A 24,176-nucleotide genomic window follows, 5' to 3' on the forward strand; every position below is an offset into this window, starting at 1 on the left:
ACGGGAAGATTAGGAGCTGCGCCGCGTGACGGGACTTTGGAAAAAGTTGGGAAAAGTTAAATTTTTGCTTTTTTTTTCCCCATTGGTCAAATTACTTGACATTTCTGCTCCCAGATGCCAAAGCAACCTGGAGCCAGTCCTGAGCTGTAAAGTGAAATACTGCTTCATAGGAGGGTGGCATTGTACATTGCGTACCCATCGAGGTGTACTCCATCTGCGCCATTATTATCAGGGGTACACATGGTGCAGATGGAGTAGTACCCACACAGTGCCACCCTCCTGTGAAGCAGTATTTCACTTTACAGCTCAGGACTGGCTCCAGGTTGCTTTGGCATCCGGGAGCAGAAATGTCAAGTAATTTGACCAATGGGAAAAAAAAAGCAAAAATTTAACTTTTCCCAACTTTTTCCAAAGTCCCGTCACACGGCGCAGCTCCTAATGCCTTGGCATCCAGGAGAAGAAGTGCTGGATCTGCAGACGCTCCTCCAGGATTGTTACTTGGGGGTATTATTTGCACTTATTTATTAATATTACACACATGTTCAGGGAGCAAAAACAGATTTGTGCAGGATTAGAAAAACATGTCTGCTTTCTTTTAAACCCAGCGCCACCCCGTCCTGCAGGTTGTGTCTGGTATTGCAGCTCTGCTCCATTCACTTCATTAGAGTGGGGCTGCAATACCAGATATGGACAGGGGTGACGCTGTTTCGGGAAGAAATCGGCATGGCTTCTATCTTGGCGTTATGACCCACTCAGCACTGCTACATCTGAATTCGTGGACAGTTACAGGGTCCAACGTTTCTCCCCTTCTTCGCCGGGTTCATCGGTTTTCCTCCGTCTCCTCAGGCTGAACCTCTCGTTGTGGATCTGAAGGATTTATTCCAAGTTATCTATAACACAAAGAAAAAGGAGGACGAAGACAAGAAGAAGGTACGAAGCCCCCATAATTCGCCCCAGAATCCTAAATATATGTAAGAAATACCGGCCTCAAGTGACCACCCGCTGACCAATCTCCCCTCTCCAGCTTGGTAGGGGCCGTTGGGCAGCTATGAACATGGGCATAAGACCCCGGGCCGGACATGCAGGACCTTATAGCATAAATTATATTACCGTATACAGTGTCCCTGGTGGTCTGTGGAGGTTTAGGGCATGAATATGTTATTGTTTATGATTCCTGGTGGGCTAGGGCATGAAGGGGTAATGCTAGGACAGTGAACGAGAAAGCTTTAGGTTTCCTGGAATGCTAGGACATAAAGATGTCGATTTTTAGGATCCATGGTAGGCTTAGGCCTTAAAGGATTTTTTTGAAGATCCATGGCGTGCTAGGGTGTGAATGGGAAAATTCTAGGATCCCTGGTGGGCAAAGGGATTCATTTTTAGGATCCCTGGTGGGCTTGGACATTAACCCTGCTGTTCTGTTGGTCAAAAATGACCGACTTTGAACTTCAATATTCTTTAAAATATTCAAGATGCGGCTCTGAAACCCGTGGCCGACCGACCCATCCTCATTTAAGTCAATCAACCACAAGTTTCAGAACCGCATCTTGAACACCCCAAAAAATACCAAAGTTCAAAATAGGTCTCCCCAGACCGAACAGAACAGCAGGGTTAAGGGATTAATTTTTAGGATCCCTGGTGGGCTTGGACATTAAGGGATTCATTTTTAGGATCCCTGGTGGGCTAGAATGTAAAAGGGAAAATTCTAGGATCCCTGGTGGGCAAAGGGATTCATTTTTAGGATGCCTGGTGGGCTTGGACATTAAGGGATTCATTTTTAAGGATCCCTGGTGGGCTTGGACATTAAGGGATTCATTTTTAGGATCCCTGGTGGGCTAGAATGTGAAAGGGAAAATGTTAGTATCCCTGGTGGGCTAAGGTATGATGCGGTTCATTTTGAGGATCTCTGGTGGACTAAGGTATGATGATGGGGTTCATTTTTAGGATCCCTGGTGTGCTAGGGTGTGATGAGGAAAATTTTAGGATCCCTGGAGGGCTAAAGTATGAAGGTGTTCATTTTTAGGATCCCTGATGGGCTAGAATGTGAAAGGGAAAATTTTAGTATCCCTGGTGGGCTAATGCGGTTCATTTTTAGGATCTCTGGTGGACTAAGGTATGATGATGGGGTTCATTTTTAGGATCCCTGGTGGGCTAGAATGTGAAAAGGAAAATTTTAGTATCCCTGGTGGGCTAAGGTATGATGCGGTTAATTTTTAGGATCTCTGGTGTGTTAGGGTGTGATGGGGAAAATTTTAGGATCCCTGGAGGGCTAAAGTATGAAGGTGTTCATTTTTAGGATCCCTGGTGGGCTAGAATGTGAAAGGGAAAGTTTTAGTATCCCTGGTGGGCTAAGGTAAGATGCGGTTCATTTTTAGGATCTCTGGTGGACTAAGGTATGATGATGGGGTTCATTTTTAGGATCCCTGGTGTGCTAGGGTGTGATGGGGAAAATTTTAGGATCCCTGGAGGGCTAAAGTATGAAGGTGTTCATTTTTAGGATGCCTGGTTGGCTTGGGCATTAAGGTGTTCATTTTTACCATCCCTGGTGGGCTAGGGCAGTGGCAGATATAATGTCAGAATCTTTTATGGGTTGATGTCAGTAAACTTGGTGATCTAGTGCAGCTATCGGTTACTGTCATCAGATTCTAGTAATGGTTGAGGTTAGTGATGGGGCTAACGTCAGGACCGCTGGCGGGCTAGGACATTAAGTAGTTACATTTTGGATCCCTGGTGGGCTAGGGCACTAAAAGGGTTAAATCCTTGGTGGTGCAAGTTGTTGATTTTTCACTCTTGGTTCTAGTGGTCACTCGCCCCTTTTTTCTTCAGGATGGTCCCGGCCGGAAACTGAGCCCAGTATAAGCAATCAGTGTATGGTCAGTGCAGGTTGGGGTCAGGAATGGTAGTGTGGCCCCCCGGCAGGAGCGCAGCTGCCCCCTCATTGTTTATCCAGGCACAGCGCCAAACCCAGGAGTGTGGCAGAACCTGGTACTACAGCGCAGCACACTCAGGTTACACGGCTGTTTCTTAGACGATCCTGCACTTTACATATATCTGATGTATGTGAAATACGCCAGGACATATATTTTTTTTTATAATTTAAGCATCTTAAAAACATTTAGAAAACAGTTGTTGCATGGGTGATAGAATAAAAGACGGTTTCCCCTGTGTTCTCCTATTTCTTTTCATTTCCATAGACTCTTGGCTCCCCCTAATGGACACAGTTGGAATAGCATTTATTTGTGTTGACATTATTGTAACAGCTCATTGTTAGAAGGCTCCTGTGAGAATCTGCGGTACCGGATTTCTGATTGACGTAATGATAGAATATTTCGATATATTAGATAGATTTATTATATTTTTATGTACATCAATTGTGATTTTTTTTTTTCTCTGTTTTTTTAATTTTAGAATGAAGAAGGCAACGAGCCGGTGGAGGTAAGTGCCCAACCATTTACATTCCATAAGTCTTTTTACATTCTCCTTTTATTATTTATTTATTTTTTTTATGATTTTGCGTTGATTTGCCGGTCAAGCTCACCCACCTAATTGAATAGATGTCTAAAAAAAAAACAGAAAAAAGACAGCAAATGGATGGCATCCACATTGTATCTGCATGTTGTCACTTTTTCACTGACTGGTTGTTGGTAGAAGCTTAGAAAATCTAAAATCTGCCACACAGACCAAAGACGGATGAAAATCAGGGTGTTTTATTTTCACATACAAGAAGGGGAAAAGAAGTGACTTGTGAATCTAAACTACCTTATATTTGTCAGACGAGCGACCAGTCGGGGGTAGAAGATAGGCGAAGGCAGCCAAAAATAATGGCAACAGCAGGAGAAGAGTGTGGGGGCAGTGAGGAGGGAAATAGGGAAGAATCAAGATATGAGAGTGATGGATATATAGATAATGGATAAATAGATCAATACCATAGAGAAATAGATATTGGATAGATAATGCAAAACCAAAATAATAAGAAACATTTTATTGCCGCCTGGTAGTAAGTGAGGAGGAGAGGGGATGTTTGCCGCCTGGTAGTGAGTCGCACGCCTGGGCAGTGGGGTACTCGGTACCGGGTCCGATCGCTCTTAAAGGGGATGTCACGGTGGCTGCAACCCGGTGTGCAGTCTCTTTACCTTGTTTACTTTAGGCTTCAGGCATCCACAGTCCAGGGCACCAGATCACAGGTATAGGCAGGGTCAGGCTGGCTTGGAAGCAAGGTCAGAGTCCCCACTACCAGGTGGAGATGAAAGCCTTCCTCTTAGGGCTTATACTCACTTGCGAGCAACTCGGATGAGTCCTGCATGTTAAAACCCGGAGCTGCTGCCGGTACTCAGAACAGAGCGTGCGGCCGCATAGAAATACATGCAGCCGCACGCTCCGCACCTCTGTGCCAGGTGCAGTCTGGGTATTGCCATGCGAGACTCATCTGAGTTGCTCGCAAGTGAGGATGAGCCCTTTGCGCGGTGGTATTGTAGTCCCTTACTGCCTATGTCTTCTGATAAGGTCCTCACCGTTCCTCTCTGTCCTCCATAAAGGTGGGACACAAACCCGTATGACAGGTGGCTCGAGCCTCTTCATAGGGTCTCTATCACGACCCGGGCTCTATGCGCTACTGTGCCTCCTGGGTGTTAGGGCGGACAGGTTACTTGTAATAATCCAGCTGTCCTGACAATTTCTGCTGTAAGTCTTAAGGTACCGTCCCATTTAGCGACGCTGCAGCGATCTAGACAACGATCCCAATCGCTGCAGCGTCGCTGTGTGGTCGCTGGAGAGCTGTCACACAGACAGCGCTCCAGCGACCAACGATGCCGAAGTCCCCTGGTAACCAGGGTAAACATCGGGTTACTAAGCGCAGGGCCGCACTTAGTAACCCGATGTTTACCCTGGTTACCAGCGTAAACGTAAAAAAAAACAAAGACTACATACTTACATTCCGGTGTCTGTCCTCTCCGGCGCTCTGCTTCCTGCACTAAGCGCCGGCCGGAAAGCACAGCGGTGACCGCTGTGCTCTGCTTTCCGGCCGGCGCTTACACAGTGCAGAGAAGCACAGCGCCGGAGAGGACGGACACCGGAATGTAAGTATGTAGTCTTTGTTTTTTTTTTTACATTTACGCTGGTAACCAGAGTAAACATCGGGTTACTAAACGCGGCCCTGCGCTTAGTAACGCGATGTTTACCCTGGTTACCAGTGAAGACATCGCTGGAGAGCTGTCACACACGCCGATCCAGCGATGTCTGTGGGAGATCCACAGTTCTGGACTTTCTGCGCCGACCAACGATGGCACAGCAGGATCCAGATCGCTGCTGCCTGTCACACTGGACGATATCGCTAGCCAGGACGCTGCAACGTCACGGATCGCTAGCGATATCGTTCAGTGTGACGGTACCTTTAGGGTATGTGCACACGATGCGGATTTTGCCGCGCATTTTTCCGTCGCGGATTTGGAAAATCCGCAGTGCAAAGCCGCTGCGGTTTTCACTGCGGATTTGTGTGCAGTTTCTTCTGCGGACTCCTCTGCGGGTTTTCAACTGCACTTTCCTATTGGTGCAAGTTGAAATCCGCTGCGGAATCCGCAGAAAGAAGTGACATGCTCCTTCTTTTTTTCCGCAGAGAATCCGCGCGGATTTTTCTGCATCGTGTGCACTGCGGATTTTGTTTTCCATAGGTTTACATTGTACTGTACACCGAATGGAAAACTGCTGCGGATCCGCAGCGGTTGAATCAGCTGCGGATCCGCGGCAAAATCCGCATCGTGTGCACAAAGCCTTAGAGTCCCTCACAACCTCGGTCTCCCAGCTACCAGTATCTGCACTTGCAGGGAGATAGCTCAATTGCAGCCATCCTCCCCTGGTGTCACCCGCCTGTTCTTCACTCTCCTGCTCGCTCACTACAAATCTGTTCATCTTTCTGTGTTATCTCTGTCCAGGAGCAGCAGCTCTTTCTCGTGGCTGCACGGTCCCTCAGTCCTTTATCTCTCTTTCTGCTAGGAGCTGCAGACTCCCACGTCTACTCAGCTATTCTTCTCTCATACCAGCTCCACCTAGCTGATCTTCCTCGACAAGCTCCTTTCTGGCAATCTCTCTCTAGCCCCCTCTGATGGAGCTCCCACTTAGTACATCTTCCTGCTTCACTGTCCTGTCACCGACTGCCTAACTCCTCCTCCAGGCCAGGATACTGTACATATATCTGAGGGAAGCTCCCCTGAATCTGGGTTCTGAGCTCCCCCTTCTGGCCTGGATTTGGAATGTATTGTGTGTTGGTGCCTTACCTGGTGAAGAGAATCCCCCTTGCCTCCAAGCATGATATTACCCTCCCCGAAAGGAAGGCAATATCACTGTAACAAACGGTCACCTGGGGTGTTTCACTAGTAAGTGAGAAGAGGGGATGTTTGTGGCCTGGTAGTAAGTGAGGAGGAGAGGGGAGGTTTTCTGCCATGTAGTAAGTGAGGAGGAGAGGGGATGTTTGCCGCCTGGTAGTAAGTGAAGGGGAGAGGGGAGGTTTGCCGCCTGGTAGTAAGTGAGGAGGAGAGGGGATGTTTGCTGCCTGGTAGTAAGTGAGGAGGAGACGGGAGGTTTGCGGCCTGGTAGTAAGTGAGGAGGAGAGGGGAGGTTTGCTGCCTGGTAGTAAGTGAGGAGGAGAGGGGAGGTTTGCTGCCTGGTAGTAAGTGAGGAGGAGAGGGGATGTTTGCTGCCTGGTAGTAAGTGAGGAGGAGACGGGAGGTTTGCGGCCTGGTAGTAAGTGAGGAGGAGAGGGGGAGGTTTGCTGCCTGGTAGTAAGTGAGGAGGAGAGGGGAGGTTTGCGGCCTGGTAGTGAGTGAGGAGGAGACGGGAGGTTTGCGGCCTGGTAGTAAGTGAGGAGGAGAGGGGAGGTTTGCTGCCTGGTAGTAAGTGGAGGAGAGGGGAGGTTTGCGGCCTGGTATTGAGGGGGAGAGGGGAGGTTTGCGGCCTGGTAGTAAGTGAGGAGGAGAGGGGAGGTTTGCGGCCTGGTAGTAAGTGAGGAGGAGAGGGGGAGGTTTGCTGCCTGGTAGTAAGTGAGGAGGAGAGGGGAGGTTTGCGGCCTGGTAGTGAGTGAGGAGGAGACGGGAGGTTTGCGGCCTGGTAGTAAGTGAGGAGGAGAGGGGAGGTTTGCGGCCTGGTAGTAAGTGAGGAGGAGAGGGGAGGTTTGCTGCCTGGTAGTAAGTGAGGAGGAGAGGGGAGGTTTGCGGCCTGGTATTGAGGGGGAGAGGGGAGGTTTGCGGCCTGGTAGTAAGTGAGGAGGAGAGGGGAGGTTTGCGGCCTGGTAGTAAGTGAGGAGGAGAGGGGAGGTTTGCTGCCTGGTAGTAAGTGAGGAGGAGAGGGGAGGTTTGCGGCCTGGTAGTAAGTGAGGAGGAGAGGGGATGTTTGCCGCCTGGTAGTAAGTGAGGAGGAGAGGGGATGTTTGCCGCCTGGTAGTAAGTGAGGAGGAGACGGGAGGTTTGCGGCCTGGTAGTAAGTGAGGAGGAGAGGGGAGGTTTGCTGCCTGGTAGTAAGTGAGGAGGAGAGGGGACGTTTGCGGCCTGGTAGTGAGGGGGAGAGGGGAGGTTTGAGGCCTGGTAGTAAGTGAGGAGGAGAGGGGAGGTTTGCGGCCTGGTAGTAAGTGAGGAGGAGAGGGGAGGTTTGCGGCCTGGTAGTAAGCGAGGAGGAGAGGGGAGGTTTGCGGCCTGGTAGTAAGTGAGGAGGAGAGGGGAGGTTTGCGGCCTGGTAGTAAGTGAGGGGGAGAGGGGAGGTTTGCGGCCTGGTAGTAAGTGAGGAGGAGAGGGGAGGTTTGCGGCCTGGTAGTAAGTGAGGAGGAGGGGGGATGTTTGCGGCCTGGTAGTAAGTGAGGAGGAGAGGGGAGTCTTGCCGCCTGGTAGTAAGTGAGGGGGAGAGGGGAGGTTTGCGGCCTGGTAGTAAGTGAGGGGGAGAGGGGAGGTTTGCGGCCTGGTAGTAAGTGAGAAGGAGAGGGGATGTTTGCGGCCTGGTAGTAAGTGAGGAGGAGAGGGGAGTCTTGCCGCCTGGTAGTAAGTGAGGGGGAGAGGGGAGGTTTGCCGTCTGGTAGTGAGAAGGAGAGGGGATGTTTGCGGCCTGGTAGTAAGTGAGGAGGAGAGGGGAGTCTTGCCGCCTGTAGTAAGTGAGGAGGAGAGGGGAGGTTTGCGGCCTGGTAGTAAGTGAGGAGGCGAGGAAAGGTTTGCGGCTTGGTAGTAAGTGAGGGGGAGAGGGGATGTTTGCGGCCTGGTAGTAAGTGAGGAGGAGAGGGGATGTTTGCGGCCTGGTAGTAAGTGAGGAGGAGAGGGGATGTTTGCGGCCTGGTAGTAAGTGAGGAGGAGAGGGGATGTTTGTCGCCTGTTAGTAAGTGAAGGGGAGAGGGCATGTTTGCCGCCTGGTAGTAAGTGAGGAGGAGAGGGGAGGTTTGCCGCCTGGTAGTAAGTGAGGAGGAGAGGGGAGGTTTGCCGCCTGGTAGTAAGTGAGGAGGAGAGGGGATGTTTGCCGCCTGGTAGTGAGGAGGATAGGGGATGTTTGCCGCCTGGTAGTAAGTGAGGAGGAGAGGGGACGTTTGCCGCCTGGTAGTAAGTGAGGAGGAGAGGGGAGGTTTGCCGCCTGGTAGTAAGTGAGGAGGAGAGGGGAGGTTTGCCGCCTGGTAGTAAGTGAGGAGGAGAGGGGATGTTTGCTGCCTGGTAGTAAGTGAGGAGGAGAGGGAATGTTTGCCGCCTGGTAGTGAGGAGGATAGGGGATGTTTGCCGCCTGGTAGTAAGTGATGAGGAGAGGGGATGTTTGCCGCCTGGTAGTAAGTGAGGAGGAGAGGGGACGTTTGCCGCCTGGTAGTAAGTGAGGAGGAGAGGGGAGGTTTGCCGCCTGGTAGTGAGGAGGAGAGGGGACGTTTGCCGCCTGGTAGTAAGTGAGGAGGAGAGGGGAGGTTTGCCGCCTGGTAGTGAGGAGGAGAGGGGATGTTTGCCGCCTGGTAGTAATGAGGAGACGGGAGGTTTGTGGCCTGGTAGTAAGTGAGGGGGAGAGGGGATGTTTGCCGCCTGGTAGTAAGTGAAGGGGAGAGGGGATGTTTGCCGCCTGGTAGTAAGTGAAGGGGAGAGGGGATGTTTGCCGCCTGGTAGTAAGTGAAGGGGAGAGGGGAGGTTTGCCGCCTGGTAGTAAGTGAGGAGGAGAGGGGAGGTTTGCGGCCTGGTAGTAAGTGAGGAGGAGAGGGGAGGTTTGCCGCCTGGTAGTAAGTGAGGAGGAGAGGGGAGGTTTGCCGCCTGGTAGTAAGTGAGGAGGAGAGGGGAGGTTTGCCGTCTGGTAGTGAGGAGGAGAGGGGAGGTTTGCCGCCTGGTAGTAAGTGAAGGGGAGAGGGGAGGTTTGCCGCCTGGTAGTAAGTGAGGAGGAGAGGGGAGGTTTGCGGCCTGGTAGTAAGTGAGGAGGAGAGGGGAGGTTTGCCGCCTGGTAGTAAGTGAGGAGGAGAGGGGAGGTTTGCCGCCTGGTAGTAAGTGAGGAGGAGAGGGGAGGTTTGCCGTCTGGTAGTGAGGAGGAGAGGGGAGGTTTGCCGCCTTTACTGTTGCTCCGCACAGCTGGTATAACATGTAGGGTGACATTATTGGTCACCTATGCCCACGTTGCTATGTTGTAGATTTTGCCACTGAACATCTGTTTTTTTCCATAGAATGGAGGCGATGCTCTGCTCAGCATTAATGATGACGTTGACAAAATCAAATTAGTAAGTACACCCTGCTGACTGTTTCCTCCAACTGTATGCAATGTAGTGAACTTCGATGGCTTTATTTATGAGGAAAATGCATTTACAGCAGCTCCTATAACGGGAATCCTGCGATTTATGGACGGGCAGCGGCTTATTGGCCTTGGGTGTAGCAGCCTGTACTCCGTGCGGGGAGTTCGCGGCTTATTGGCCTTGCGTGTACTCCGTCTGTTGCTGCCTTTCTCTAATATAAGGGTGCACCCTCTCATATAAGGAATTGCTGTAAGTGCGTGGCGTGTCTGGTATATATGATCGCGCCCCTGTCCTCCTCCTCTTCACTAAATCTCAATCTCTCCTTCCCTTGTCAGACCAAAAACAAAGCTTGTTAAGGCTGAATATGTGTCGGTAAGTGTAATAGTACACAGTGCAATAGTGACATGATAGGAGCGCACATAATACGGAATATAACATCCTGGGGTCTCGTAGACTCCACCTAAAAACAGCCAGGCCGCCATTTGTTTAAAGGTTGAGCCAACCCCTTCAATAAAATCGGCCAATCATTTAGCGTTTGACTCGCGGAATCCCCGACAAGCCGCTTCACCATGTCAGGAAATTCCCTGCAGCGGCCACTAGTGGGGAATTGTAGTATTACATGCTGGCTATGCAATGTACTGCAGGGGCCGGATTCACCATACAAGAGGCTGCTCATCCTCATACTGACTGACTTTCCCCTGTTTTATAGAGGGGGTGACAAGCTGGGAAATTCTCCCGCTGAAAAAATTCCATTTGAAAATAGTATTAAAATTCACGTCCAGGGCTCTAAACTAAATCTTAGTCTATGTTCACACAGAGATTTTTAAAGCTTTTTTTCTTTAGAGGATCAGCGCCAAAATCCTGCATAAAAGAAACATTTAAAATGCTTGAAAATCTCATTAATATGGGAAATGCACCTTTTTATTTACCGTATATGACGAGGTTTTCAAGTGTTTTTTTTTTCCCTTTATATTCCCACTGTGAGTTTTTGGTGAGTTTTTAATCTGCCTTTTTTTAAGAAAAAAATAAAAAGTGCCTGTCACTACTTTGAAATTGGAATCCGCTCCAAACCAGGTATTATCCAATCAAAAGGGTGCAAAAAACACTTTCAAAATGTAATCACATAAAAATATCTCAAAAAATCCCTAAAAAAAAAAAAAAAATTCCCAAAAATCTTACAAGCATTTCCTTAGCCCCTGATGGAGAAAACCACAGTGACTACTCTGGTAGCAATTTGTGGGGGGTCTTTGGGAGTGGCAGAAGACATTATATGTACCCACAAAGCCATGAAAGACCCAAACCATTTCAACAACCATCAGTCTGGCATGGTGGAAGATCAATGCGAAATTGAGGATGATTGGCAGCATCTCAGGGGTTAGTCTATGATGCAACGTTCTATGAAAATCTTGAAACAATACTGTAGATCTTTCCAAGGAACAGTGAAGGTTGAGGTGTACATACTAGACTAAGATGCTGTTGATGGATGATGGACAACTCTCTCAGTTCCGAGACATCAACATCATGGAAGGTGATGGCATTGATTTAAAGAAAAATAAAATGTCCCGGCTTCTAAGTCTGAACCTTGGTGGTGGCTGCAAAAGCAGAAAATGGATATCCTAAAAAGTATGGAAGCTGTAAAGAAGGTGGGAAGATGTGGGAAATCCCTATGGAGGAAAGAAGGAGACCAAGTCATAATATTAATTACACAAATGAGGTAAGGCATGATGGGGGAAAAAACAAATCTGACCATAGACGGTCCAAGTCCTTTTTGACATCGGATTGACGTTGGGCATAGGATCCCAATTAGTGACCAGTATTTATGGCCAGCTGTAGCCAAGCAGGAGTAAAATGTAGGCGAGTGGAATCTTCCACCTCTTTGAGAACTACTGTGACGCTAGTCACTAGTCACGGACAAGCCGTGAGGTTTGTGTAGTCAAGAGGTCTGGGGTCGGAAACCAAGAAGACTTGATATACTGTATACAAAGAGGAAAGGCAAAGGCCTAGTCAGGTCACAATCCAAGGCCAGAATTCCAGGAAGGTAACGTGTCAAGACCAAAGGGCAAGGCAAACGGATGGTCAAAGGCAAGGTCCAAGGTTGGACAACCAACAGAGATCAAACACAGGAACACAGAGAACAGAATAAGAACACAACACTTGAGCAAAGCTACAACTGGCACTAATTAGAGGCAGAGATCCAGCTAAATAGCCAGGTATTCACTCGAATAGCAGACACATGGAGGAAGCCAGGGCACTCCCTGGCCCTGATTGGATGGCTAAACTGTCACTCAACACGCTGACAGCTTAGCCCCAGACTCCGATTGGACTGTTGAGCTGCCCATCACCATACTGACAGCTCAGCATGCCTCTTTACTAGATTGGACAGCTGAACTGTCACTGACTGCTTCCAGACACACCGATAGGCGGAATCGTGACAACTAAATTGTGACGATAGCGGTAGTACGGTTCCACCAATATAAATGTCTCTCTTCTAAATTGTGGTTCTTCTCCTCTATATCGTGTCACTATTGCACTCAGCACTGTAGTGGATCATGGATCCGATCACGTTTCTTAGCTTTGTTTCCCATTATTTCCCATTTTTTATGGTTTTTCTGCTTTATTGAGGATGGATGGCTTTTTTTGGATATTTTGTGTTTTCTTCATCTGTTTGGTGCCTTAATTCACTGACATCATTTAGAGTCTTAAGAAGAGCCGGTCTAAGGCCAGGGTTAGACAGCGACGTCACTCCTAGTGACTGTCAATGGGCTCACGATCCTAAAGAATCCAAGCCTGTTGGGCTTCTCACTCGCGACTGCGCCATCGTGGAGTGTGAGTTTCTTGCGTCCTTGGCTCCTTTTCTACAGCAAAAAATGTTTTTGGTTCCGTGACCAAGGTCAATGTCTAGCTCTGGCCTAATTCCAAGTCAACCCTTTGCCTGGACACAAGGGATGGAACCGTTTATTAAGTTGGTATATTGGTGATCGGTGCACCTTGGGTGGGGCCGTGAGGTCCACAGGACCTTCTTTTAGTCAATCAGATGGCTGCTCCCTTGTATGTAGGCGAAAGGTATACAGCTCCACGGGGCAGATCCAGGAACATCGGGAACGTAACATCACAGTTTTGTGGTTCACATCACTTTTTCTTTATCCAGTGCATGCTCACGTTGTGTCGACAGGCCACACCGGCCTCTAATGATCAACGCTCGTAAGACTTTGCCCTAGACGACTCAACCGCCTTTCTGCCACGTTTTAGGCAACTTCCTACATTTGCCTAAGTGTGCTTCAACAAAAAAACTCTTCTTAAAGAGGTTGTCCAGGATTAGAAACCTATATTTTTGGGAGAAGTCTGAGTGCGTTGCTGCTCAGCATATCTAGACTAGTCACTAGTGATGAGCGAGTATACTCGTTGCTCGGGTTTTCCAGAGCACGCTCGGGTGATCTCCGAGTATTTATGACTGCTTGGAGATTTAGTTTTCCTTGACACGGCTGAATGATTTACAGCTACTAGCCAGCTTGATTACATGTGGGGATTCCCTAGCAACCAGGCAACCCCCACATGTACTCAGCCTTGCTAGTAGCTGTAAATCATTCAACTGCCGCGATGAAAACTAAATTTCCGAACACTAACACATACTCGGAGGTCACCCGAGCGTGCTCCGGAAAATCCGAGCAACGAGTACACTCGCTCATCACTACTAGTCACATGTTCTATGAGCCGCTGCTCTTTTGTGGTCAGTGATTTAATCTCTTGCTTTTTTCAAGGGTGTTGACCAGATGAATTTATTTGGTGATATGTCCACACCGCCAGATCTCAACAGTCCAACAGTGAGTACCGAGCACCATTAACAGAAGAAGAAGATGACTGGCTGCAACTTTATTTCTTTTACTCTGCCACCTAATGGTCAAGAAAAGCATGAAAAATTGACACATAATTACATATACAAGTATTTGATACACTGGCGATTTTGCAGTATTTGATACAATAGAAAAACAGAACTTAATATTTGGTATAGAAACCTTTGTTTGCAGTTTCAGGGGTCAATTCTTGACCAGGTTTGCACACACTGCAGCAGGGATTTTGGCCCCCTCCTCCATACAGATCTTCTCCAGATCTTTCAGGCTTCAGAGCTTTCGCTGGGCAACATTGAGTTTCAGCTGCCTCCAAACATTTTGTATTAGGTTCAGGTCTGGAGACTGGCTAGGCCACTCCACGACCTTGAAATGCTTCTTATGGAGCCACTCCTTGGTTGTCCTGGCTGTGTGTTTCTGGTCATTGACATGCTGGAAGACCCAGCCACAACCCATCTTCATCAAGGAAAAGAGGTTGTTGGCCAAAATCTTGTGATACATGACCCCTTCCATCCTCACTTCTATATGGTGCAGTAATCAAGTCCCCTTTGCAAAAAAGCACCCCCAAAGTTTGATATTTCCCCCACCATGCTTCATGGTTGGGATGATGTTCTTGGGATTGTACTCGTGCTTCTTCTTACTCCAAACAAGGCAAGTGAAGTTGATACCAAATCTATTTTGGTCTCATCTGACCACATGACCTTCTCCCATGCCTCCTCTGGATCATCCAGATGGTCATTGGCAAACTTGAACCGGGCCTGGACATGTTCTGGTGTGAGCAGGGGGAGCTTGCGTGCCCTGAAGGATTTTATTCCATGACGGCATAATGTGTTACTAACAGTGATGTTTGGGACTGTGGTCCCACCTCTCTTTTGGTCATTGACCAGGTCATCCCGTGAAGTCCCGGGCTGATTCCTGACCTTTCTCAGAATCATCCTTTATTCACTAGGTGAGATCTTGCATGAAGCCCCAGACTGAGGAAGGTTGACAGTCATCTTGTGTTTCTTCTACTTTCTAATAATTGTACCAACAGTCGTTGCCTTCTCACCAAGCTGCTTGCCTATTGTCCTGTAGCCCATCCCAGCCTTGTGCAGGTCTACAATTTTGTCCCTGGTGTCCTTAGACAGCTCTTTGGTCTTGGCCATGGTGTTGAGGTTGGAGTGTGAGTGTGTGGACAGGCGTCTTTTATACAGGTAACGATTTCACACAGGTGATATTTATCCAGGAAATGAGTGTAGAGTAGAAGGCTTCTTACAGAAAAACTAACAGGTCTGTGAGATCCAGAATTACTGGTTGGTCGGTGATCAAATACTTATTTCAGGTGATAAAATGCAATTTAATTATGTAAAAATCCTACAATGTGATTCGCTGGTTTTTATTTTTAGATTCTGTATCTCACAGGTGAAGTTACCTACTAGTGATGAGCGAGTATACTCCTTGCTTGGGTTTTCCAGAGCACACTCGGGTGGTCTCCGAGTATTTGTTACTGCTCGGAGATTTAGTTTTCATTGTGGCAGCTGAATGATTTTCAGCTACTAGCCAGGCTGATTACATTTGTGGATTCCCTAGCAACCAGGCAACCCCCACATGTACTCAGGCTGGCTAACAGATGTAAATCATTCAGCTGCGGCGATGAAAACTAAATCTCCGAGCAGTAACAAATACTTGGAGGTCACCCGAGCATGCTGGGGAAAACCCGAGCAACCAGTATATTCGCTCATCACTAGTACCTACGATAACAATTACACACCTCTCCATTCTTTGTAAGCAGGAAAACTTGCAAAATCGACAGTGTATCAAATACTTATTTTCCCCACTCTAAGTCCATAGTTAATGGGTTATTGTCATAATAGTTATTGATCGGGAATCTACAGAAAAGATGATGATTGGCTGATTGATGGGTCCCCCACTGATGCGAAGAACAAGAATGAAGTAGTGACAGTGCTTACCTCAACTGCATTCCGAGAGCTCCCCCTAGTGGTGGCTGTAGACAGGATCTTATCACTTATTTCTGTATACAGGGAGCTCCCCCTAGTGGTGACTGCAGACAGGATCTTATCATGTGTCTCTGTATACTGGGAGCTCCCCCTAGTGGTGGCTGCAGACAGGATCTTATCATGTATCTCTGTATACAGGGAGCTCCCCCTAGTGGTGGCTGCAGACAGGATCTTATCACTTATCTCTGTATACAGGGAGCTCCCCCTAGTGGTGACTGCAGACAGGATCTTATCATGTATCTCTGTATACAGGGAGCTCCCCCTAGTGGTGGCTGTAGACAGGATCTTATCACTTATTTCTGTATACAGGGAGCTCCCCCTAGTGGTGACTGCAGACAGGATCTTGTCACTTATTTCTGTATACAGGGAGCTCACCCTAGTGGTGACTGCAGACGGGATCTTATCATGTATCTCTGTATACAGGGAGCTCCCCCTAGTGGTGACTGCAGACAGGATCTTATCATGTATCTCTGTATACAGGGAGCTCCCCCTAGTGGTGGCTGTAGACAGGATCTTATCAGTTATTTCCGTATACAGGGAGCTCCCCCTAGTGGTGACTGCAGACGGGATCTTATCATGTATCTCTGTATACAGGGAACTCCCCCTAGTGGTGGCTGCAGACAGGATCTTATCATGTATCTCTGTATACACGGAGCTCCCCCTAGTGGTGGCTGCAGACAGGATCTTATCATGTGTCTCTGTATACAGGGAGCTCCCCCTAGTGGTGGCTGCAGACAGGATCTTATCATGTATCTCTGTATACAGGGAGCTCCCCCTAGTGGTGGCTGCAAACAGGATCTTATCATGTATCTCTGTATACAGGGAGCTCTCCCTAGTGGTGGCTGCAGACAGGATCTTATCATGTATCTGTAAACAGGGAGCTCCCCCTAGTGGTGGCTGCAGACAGGATCTTATCATGTATCTGTATACAGGGAGCTCCCTCTAGTGGTGACTGCAGACAGGATCTTATCATGTATCTCTGTATACAGGGAGCTCCCCCTAGTGGTGGCTGCAGACAGGATCTTATCATGTATCTCTGTATACAGGGAGCTCCCCCTAGTGGTGGCTGCAGACAGGATCTTATCATGTATCTGTATACAGGGAGCTCCCCCTAGTGGTGGCTGCAGACAGGATCTTATCATGTATCTGTATACAGGGAGCTCCCTCTAGTGGTGACTGCAGACAGGATCTTATCATGTATCTCTGTATACAGGGAGCTCCCCCTAGTGGTGACTGCAGACAGGATCTTATCATGTATCTCTGTATACAGGGAGCTCTCCCTAGTGGTGGCTGCAGACAGGATCTTATCATGTATCTCTGTATACAGGGAGCTCCCCCTAGTGGTGGCTGCAGACAGGATCTTATCATGTATCTGTATACAGGGAGCTCCCCCTAGTGGTGGCTGCAGACAGGATCTTATCATGTATCTCTGTATACAGGGAGCTCCCCCTAGTGGTATCTGCAGACAGGATCTTATCATGTATCTCTGTATACAGGGAGCTCCCCCTAGTGGTGACTGCAGACAGGATCTTATCATGTATCTCTGTATACAAAGAGCTCCCCCTAGTGGTGGCTGCAGACAGGATCTTATCATGTATCTCTGTATACAGGGAGCTCCCCCTAGTGGTGGCTGCAGACAGGATTTTATCATGTATCTCTGTATACAGAGAGCTCCCCCTAGTGGTGACTGCAGACAGGATCTTATCATGTATCTCTGTATATAGGGAGCTTCCCCTAGTGGTGACTGCAGACAGGATATTATCATGTATCTCTGTATATAGGGAGCTCCCCCTAGTGGTGGCTGCAGACAGGATCTTATCATGTATCTCTGTATACAGGGAGCTCCCCTAGTGGTGGCTGCAGACAGGATCTTATCATGTATCTCTGTATATAGGGAGCTACCCCTAGTGGTGGCTGCAGACAGGATCTTATCATGTATCTCTGTATACAGGGAGCCCCCCCTAGTGGTGGCTGCAGACAGGATCTTATCATGTATCTCTGTATACAGGGAGCTCTCCCTAGTGGTGGCTGCAGACAGGATCTTATCATGTATCTCTGTATACAGGGAGCTCCCCCTACTGGTGACTGCAGACAGGATCTTATCATGTATCTCTGTATACAGGGAGCCCCCCCTAGTGGTGGCTGCAGACAGGATCTTATCATGTATCTCTGTATACAGGGAGCTCCCCCTAGTGGTGGCTGCAGACAGGATCTTAACATGTATCTGTATACAGGGAGCTCCCTCTAGTGGTGACTGCAGACAGGATCTTATCATGTATCTCTGTATACAGGGAGCTCCCCCTAGTGGTGGCTGCAGACAGGATCTTATCATGTATCTGTATACAGGGAGCTCCCTCTAGTGGTGGCTGCAGACAGGATCTTATCATGTATCTGTATACAGGGAGCTCCCTCTAGTGGTGACTGCAGACAGGATCTTATCATGTATCTCTGTATACAGGGAGCTCCCCCTAGTGGTGGCTGCAGACAGGATCTTATCATGTATCTCTGTATACAGGGAGCTCTCCCTAGTGGTGGCTGCAGACAGGATCTTATCATGTATCTGTATACAGGGAGCTCCCCCTAGTGGTGGCTGCAGACAGGATATTATCATGTATCTGTATACAGGGAGCTCCCCCTAGTGGTGGCTGCAGACAGGATCTTATCATGTATCTCTGTATACAGGGAGCTCCCCCTAGTGGTATCTGCAGACAGGATCTTATCATGTATCTCTGTATACAGGGAGCTCCCCCTAGTGGTGACTGCAGACAGGATCTTATCATGTATCTCTGTATACAGGGAGCTCCCCCTAGTGGTGGCTGCAGACAGGATCTTATCATGTATCTCTGTATACAGGGAGCTCCCCCTAGTGGTGGCTGCAGACAGGATTTTATCATGTATCTCTGTATACAGAGAGCTCCCCCTAGTGGTAACTGCAGACAGGATCTTATCATGTATCTCTGTATACAGGGAGCTTCCCCTAGTGGTGACTGCAGACAGGATATTATCATGTATCTATGTATACAGGGAGCTCCCCCTAGTGGTGGCTGCAGACAGGATCTTATCATGTATCTCTGTATACAGGGAGCTCCCCCTAGTGGTGGCTGCAGACAGGATCTTATCATGTATCTCTGTATACAGGGAGCTCCCCCTAGTGGTGGCTGCAGACAGGACCTTATCATGTATCTCTGTATACAGGGAGCTCCCCCTAGTGGTGACTGCAGACAGGATCTTATCATGTGTCTCTGTATACTGGGAGCTCCCCCTAGTGGTGGCTGCAGACAGGATCTTATCACTTATCTCTGTATACAGGGAGCTCCCCCTAGTGGTGACTGCAGACAGGATCTTATCATGTATCTCTGTATACAGGGAGCTCCCCCTAGTGGTGGCTGTAGACAGGATCTTATCACTTATTTCTGTATACAGGGAGCTCCCCCTAGTGGTGACTGCAGACAGGATCTTATCACTTATTTCTGTATACAGGGAGCTCACCCTAGTGGTGACTGCAGACGGGATCTTATCATGTATCTCTGTATACAGGGAGCTCCCCCTAGTGGTGACTGCAGACAGGATCTTATCATGTATCTCTGTATACAGGGAGCTCCCCCTAGTGGTGGCTGTAGACAGGATCTTATCAGTTATTTCCGTATACAGGGAGCTCCCCCTAGTGGTGACTGCAGACGGGATCTTATCATGTATCTCTGTATACAGGGAACTCCCCCTAGTGGTGGCTGCAGACAGGATCTTATCATGTATCTCTGTATACAGGGAGCTCCCCCTAGTGGTGGCTGCAGACAGGATCTTATCATGTGTCTCTGTATACAGGGAGCTCCCCCTAGTGGTGGCTGCAGACAGGATCTTATCATGTATCTCTGTATACAGGGAGCTCCCCCTAGTGGTGGCTGCAAACAGGATCTTATCATGTATCTCTGTATACAGGGAGCTCTCCCTAGTGGTGGCTGCAGACAGGATCTTATCATGTATCTGTAAACAGGGAGCTCCCCCTAGTGGTGGCTGCAGACAGGATCTTATCATGTATCTGTATACAGGGAGCTCCCTCTAGTGGTGACTGCAGACAGGATCTTATCATGTATCTCTGTATACAGGGAGCTCCCCCTAGTGGTGGCTGCAGACAGGATCTTATCATGTATCTCTGTATACAGGGAGCTCCCCCTAGTGGTGGCTGCAGACAGGATCTTATCATGTATCTGTATACAGGGAGCTCCCCCTAGTGGTGGCTGCAGACAGGATCTTATCATGTATCTGTATACAGGGAGCTCCCTCTAGTGGTGACTGCAGACAGGATCTTATCATGTATCTCTGTATACAGGGAGCTCCCCCTAGTGGTGACTGCAGACAGGATCTTATCATGTATCTCTGTATACAGGGAGCTCTCCCTAGTGGTGGCTGCAGACAGGATCTTATCATGTATCTCTGTATACAGGGAGCTCCCCCTAGTGGTGGCTGCAGACAGGATCTTATCATGTATCTGTATACAGGGAGCTCCCCCTAGTGGTGGCTGCAGACAGGATCTTATCATGTATCTCTGTATACAGGGAGCTCCCCCTAGTGGTATCTGCAGACAGGATCTTATCATGTATCTCTGTATACAGGGAGCTCCCCCTAGTGGTGACTGCAGACAGGATCTTATCATGTATCTCTGTATACAAAGAGCTCCCCCTAGTGGTGGCTGCAGACAGGATCTTATCATGTATCTCTGTATACAGGGAGCTCCCCCTAGTGGTGGCTGCAGACAGGATTTTATCATGTATCTCTGTATACAGAGAGCTCCCCCTAGTGGTGACTGCAGACAGGATCTTATCATGTATCTCTGTATATAGGGAGCTTCCCCTAGTGGTGACTGCAGACAGGATATTATCATGTATCTATGTATACAGGGAGCTCCCCCTAGTGGTGGCTGCAGACAGGATCTTATCATGTATCTCTGTATACAGGGAGCTCCCCCTAGTGGTGACTGCAGACAGGATCTTATCATGTATCTCTGTATACAGGGAGCTCCCCCTAGTGGTGGCTGCAGACAGGATTTTATCATGTATCTCTGTATACAGAGAGCTCCCCCTAGTGGTGACTGCAGACAGGATCTTATCATGTATCTCTGTATATAGGGAGCTTCCCCTAGTGGTGACTGCAGACAGGATATTATCATGTATCTATGTATACAGGGAGCTCCCCCTAGTGGTGGCTGCAGACAGGATCTTATCATGTATCTCTGTATACAGGGAGCTCCCCCTAGTGGTGGCTGCAGACAGGATCTTATCATGTATCTCTGTATACAGGGAGCTCCCCCTAGTGGTGGCTGCCGACAGGATCTTATCATATATCTCTGTATACAGGGAGCTCCCCCTAGTGGTGGCTGCAGACAGGATCTTATCATCTATCTCTGTATACAGGGAGCTCCCTCTAGTGGTGGCTGCAGACAGGATCTTATCACGTATCTCTGTATACAGGGAGCTCCTCCTAGTGGTGACTGCAGACAGGATCTTATCATGTATCTCTGTATACAGGGAGCTCCCCCTAGTGGTGGCTGCAGACAGGATCTTATCATGTATCTCTGTATACAGGGAGCTCCCTCTAGTGGTGACTGCAGACAGGATCTTATCATGTATCTCTGTATACAGGGAGCTCCCCCTAGTGGTGACTGCAGACAGGATGTTATCATGTATCTCTGTATACAGAGAGCTCCCCCTAGTGGTGGCTGCAGACAGGATCTTATCATGTATCTCTGTATACAGGGAGCTCCCCCTAGTGGTGGCTGCAGACAGGATCTTATCATGTATCTCTGTATATAGGGAGCTCCCCCTAGTGGTGGCTGCAGACAGGATCTTATCATGTATCTCTGTATACAGGGAGCTCCCCCTAGTGGTGGCTGCAGACAGGATCTTATCATGTATCTCTGTATATAGGGAGCTCCCCCTAGTGGTGGCTGCAGACAGGATCTTATCATGTATCTCTGTATACAGGGAGCCCCCCCTAGTGGTGGCTGCAGACAGGATCTTATCATGTATCTCTGTATATAGGGAGCTCCCCCTAGTGGTGGCTGCAGACAGGATCTTATCATGTATCTCTGTATTCAGGGAGCTCCCCTAGTGGTGGCTGCAGACAGGATCTTATCATGTATCTCTGTATATAGGGAGCTACCCCTAGTGGTGGCTGCAGACAGGATCTTATCATGTATCTCTGTATACAGGGAGCTCTCCCTAGTGGTGGCTGCAGACAGGATCTTATCATGTATCTCTGTATACAGGGAGCTCCCCCTACTGGTGACTGCAGACAGGATCTTATCATGTATCTCTGTATACAGGGAGCCCCCCCTAGTGGTGGCTGCAGACAGGATCTTATCATGTATCTCTGTATACAGGGAGCTCCCCCTAGTGGTGGCTGCAGACAGGATCTTAACATGTATCTGTATACAGGGAGCTCCCTCTAGTGGTGACTGCAGACAGGATCTTATCATGTATCTCTGTATACAGGGAGCTCCCCCTAGTGGTGGCTGCAGACAGGATCTTATCATGTATCTGTATACAGGGAGCTCCCTCTAGTGGTGGCTGCAGACAGGATCTTATCATGTATCTGTATACAGGGAGCTCCCTCTAGTGGTGACTGCAGACAGGATCTTATCATGTATCTCTGTATACAGGGAGCTCCCCCTAGTGGTGGCTGCAGACAGGATCTTATCATGTATCTCTGTATACAGGGAGCTCTCCCTAGTGGTGGCTGCAGACAGGATCTTATCATGTATCTGTATACAGGGAGCTCCCCCTAGTGGTGGCTGCAGACAGGATATTATCATGTATCTGTATACAGGGAGCTCCCCCTAGTGGTGGCTGCAGACAGGATCTTATCATGTATCTCTGTATACAGGGAGCTCCCCCTAGTGGTATCTGCAGACAGGATCTTATCATGTATCTCTGTATACAGGGAGCTCCCCCTAGTGGTGACTGCAGACAGGATCTTATCATGTATCTCTGTATACAGGGAGCTCCCCCTAGTGGTGGCTGCAGACAGGATCTTATCATGTATCTCTGTATACAGGGAGCTCCCCCTAGTGGTGGCTGCAGACAGGATTTTATCATGTATCTCTGTATACAGAGAGCTCCCCCTAGTGGTAACTGCAGACAGGATCTTATCATGTATCTCTGTATACAGGGAGCTTCCCCTAGTGGTGACTGCAGACAGGATATTATCATGTATCTATGTATACAGGGAGCTCCCCCTAGTGGTGGCTGCAGACAGGATCTTATCATGTATCTCTGTATACAGGGAGCTCCCCCTAGTGGTGGCTGCAGACAGGATCTTATCATGTATCTCTGTATACAGGGAGCTCCCCCTAGTGGTGGCTGCAGACAGGACCTTATCATGTATCTCTGTATACAGGGAGCTCCCCCTAGTGGTGGCTGCAGACAGGATCTTATCATGTATCTCTATATACAGGGAGCTCCCCCTAGTGGTGGCTGCAGACAGGATCTTATCATGTATCTCTGTATACAGGGAGCCCCCCCTAGTGGTGGCTGCAGACAGGATCTTATCATGTATCTCTGTATACAGGGAGCTCCCCCTAGTGGTGGCTGCCGACAGGATCTTATCATATATCTCTGTATACAGGGAGCTCCCCCTAGTGGTGGCTGCAGACAGGATCTTATCATCTATCTCTGTATACAGGGAGCTCCCTCTAGTGGTGGCTGCAGACAGGATCTTATCACGTATTTCTGTATACAGGGAGCTCCTCCTAGTGGTGACTGCAGACAGGATCTTATCATGTATCTCTGTATACAGAGAGCTCCCCCTAGTGGTGGCTGCAGACAGGATCTTATCATGTATCTCTGTATACAGGGAGCTCCCCTAGTGGTGGCTGCAGACAGGATCTTATCACGTATCTCTGTATACAGGGAGCTCCTCCTAGTGGTGACTGCAGACAGGATCTTATCATGTATCTCTGTATACAGGGAGCTCCCCCTAGTGGTGGCTGCAGACAGGATCTTATCATGTATCTCTGTATACAGGGAGCTCCCTCTAGTGGTGACTGCAGACAGGATCTTATCATGTATCTCTGTATACAGGGAGCTCCCCCTAGTGGTGACTGCAGACAGGATGTTATCATGTATCTCTGTATACAGAGAGCTCCCCCTAGTGGTGGCTGCAGACAGGATCTTATCATGTATCTCTGTATACAGGGAGCTCCCCCTAGTGGTGGCTGCAGACAGGATCTTATCATGTATCTCTGTATATAGGGAGCTCCCCCTAGTGGTGGCTGCAGACAGGATCTTATCATGTATCTCTGTATACAGGGAGCTCCCCCTAGTGGTGGCTGCAGACAGGATCTTATCATGTATCTCTGTATATAGGGAGCTCCCCCTAGTGGTGGCTGCAGACAGGATCTTATCATGTATCTCTGTATACAGGGAGCCCCCCCTAGTGGTGGCTGCAGACAGGATCTTATCATGTATCTCTGTATATAGGGAGCTCCCCCTAGTGGTGGCTGCAGACAGGATCTTATCATGTATCTCTGTATACAGGGAGCTCCCCTAGTGGTGGCTGCAGACAGGATCTTATCATGTATCTCTGTATATAGGGAGCTCCCCCTAGTGGTGGCTGCAGACAGGATCTTAT

At 48.7% G+C, this 24,176-nt stretch overlaps 1 protein-coding gene across 2 annotated transcripts in view; it reads left to right on the top strand.

Annotated features, from left to right (window-relative positions):
- DAB2 (DAB adaptor protein 2) overlaps window positions 1–24,176 on the top strand; it is a 123,004-nt gene that overhangs the window by 65,331 nt on the left and 33,497 nt on the right. For both annotated transcript variants that reach the window (XM_069745916.1, XM_069745917.1), the window contains exons 6-9: window positions 847–930; window positions 3,406–3,432; window positions 9,644–9,697; window positions 13,468–13,530. In XM_069745916.1, the coding sequence (XP_069602017.1) occupies window positions 847–930; window positions 3,406–3,432; window positions 9,644–9,697; window positions 13,468–13,530 (228 nt within the window). The remainder of the gene's footprint in view (window positions 1–846; window positions 931–3,405; window positions 3,433–9,643; window positions 9,698–13,467; window positions 13,531–24,176) is intronic.

The sequence above is a fragment of the Ranitomeya imitator genome, chromosome 1, assembly GCF_032444005.1.
Source record: "Ranitomeya imitator isolate aRanImi1 chromosome 1, aRanImi1.pri, whole genome shotgun sequence".
Taxonomy (NCBI): domain Eukaryota; kingdom Metazoa; phylum Chordata; class Amphibia; order Anura; family Dendrobatidae; genus Ranitomeya; species Ranitomeya imitator.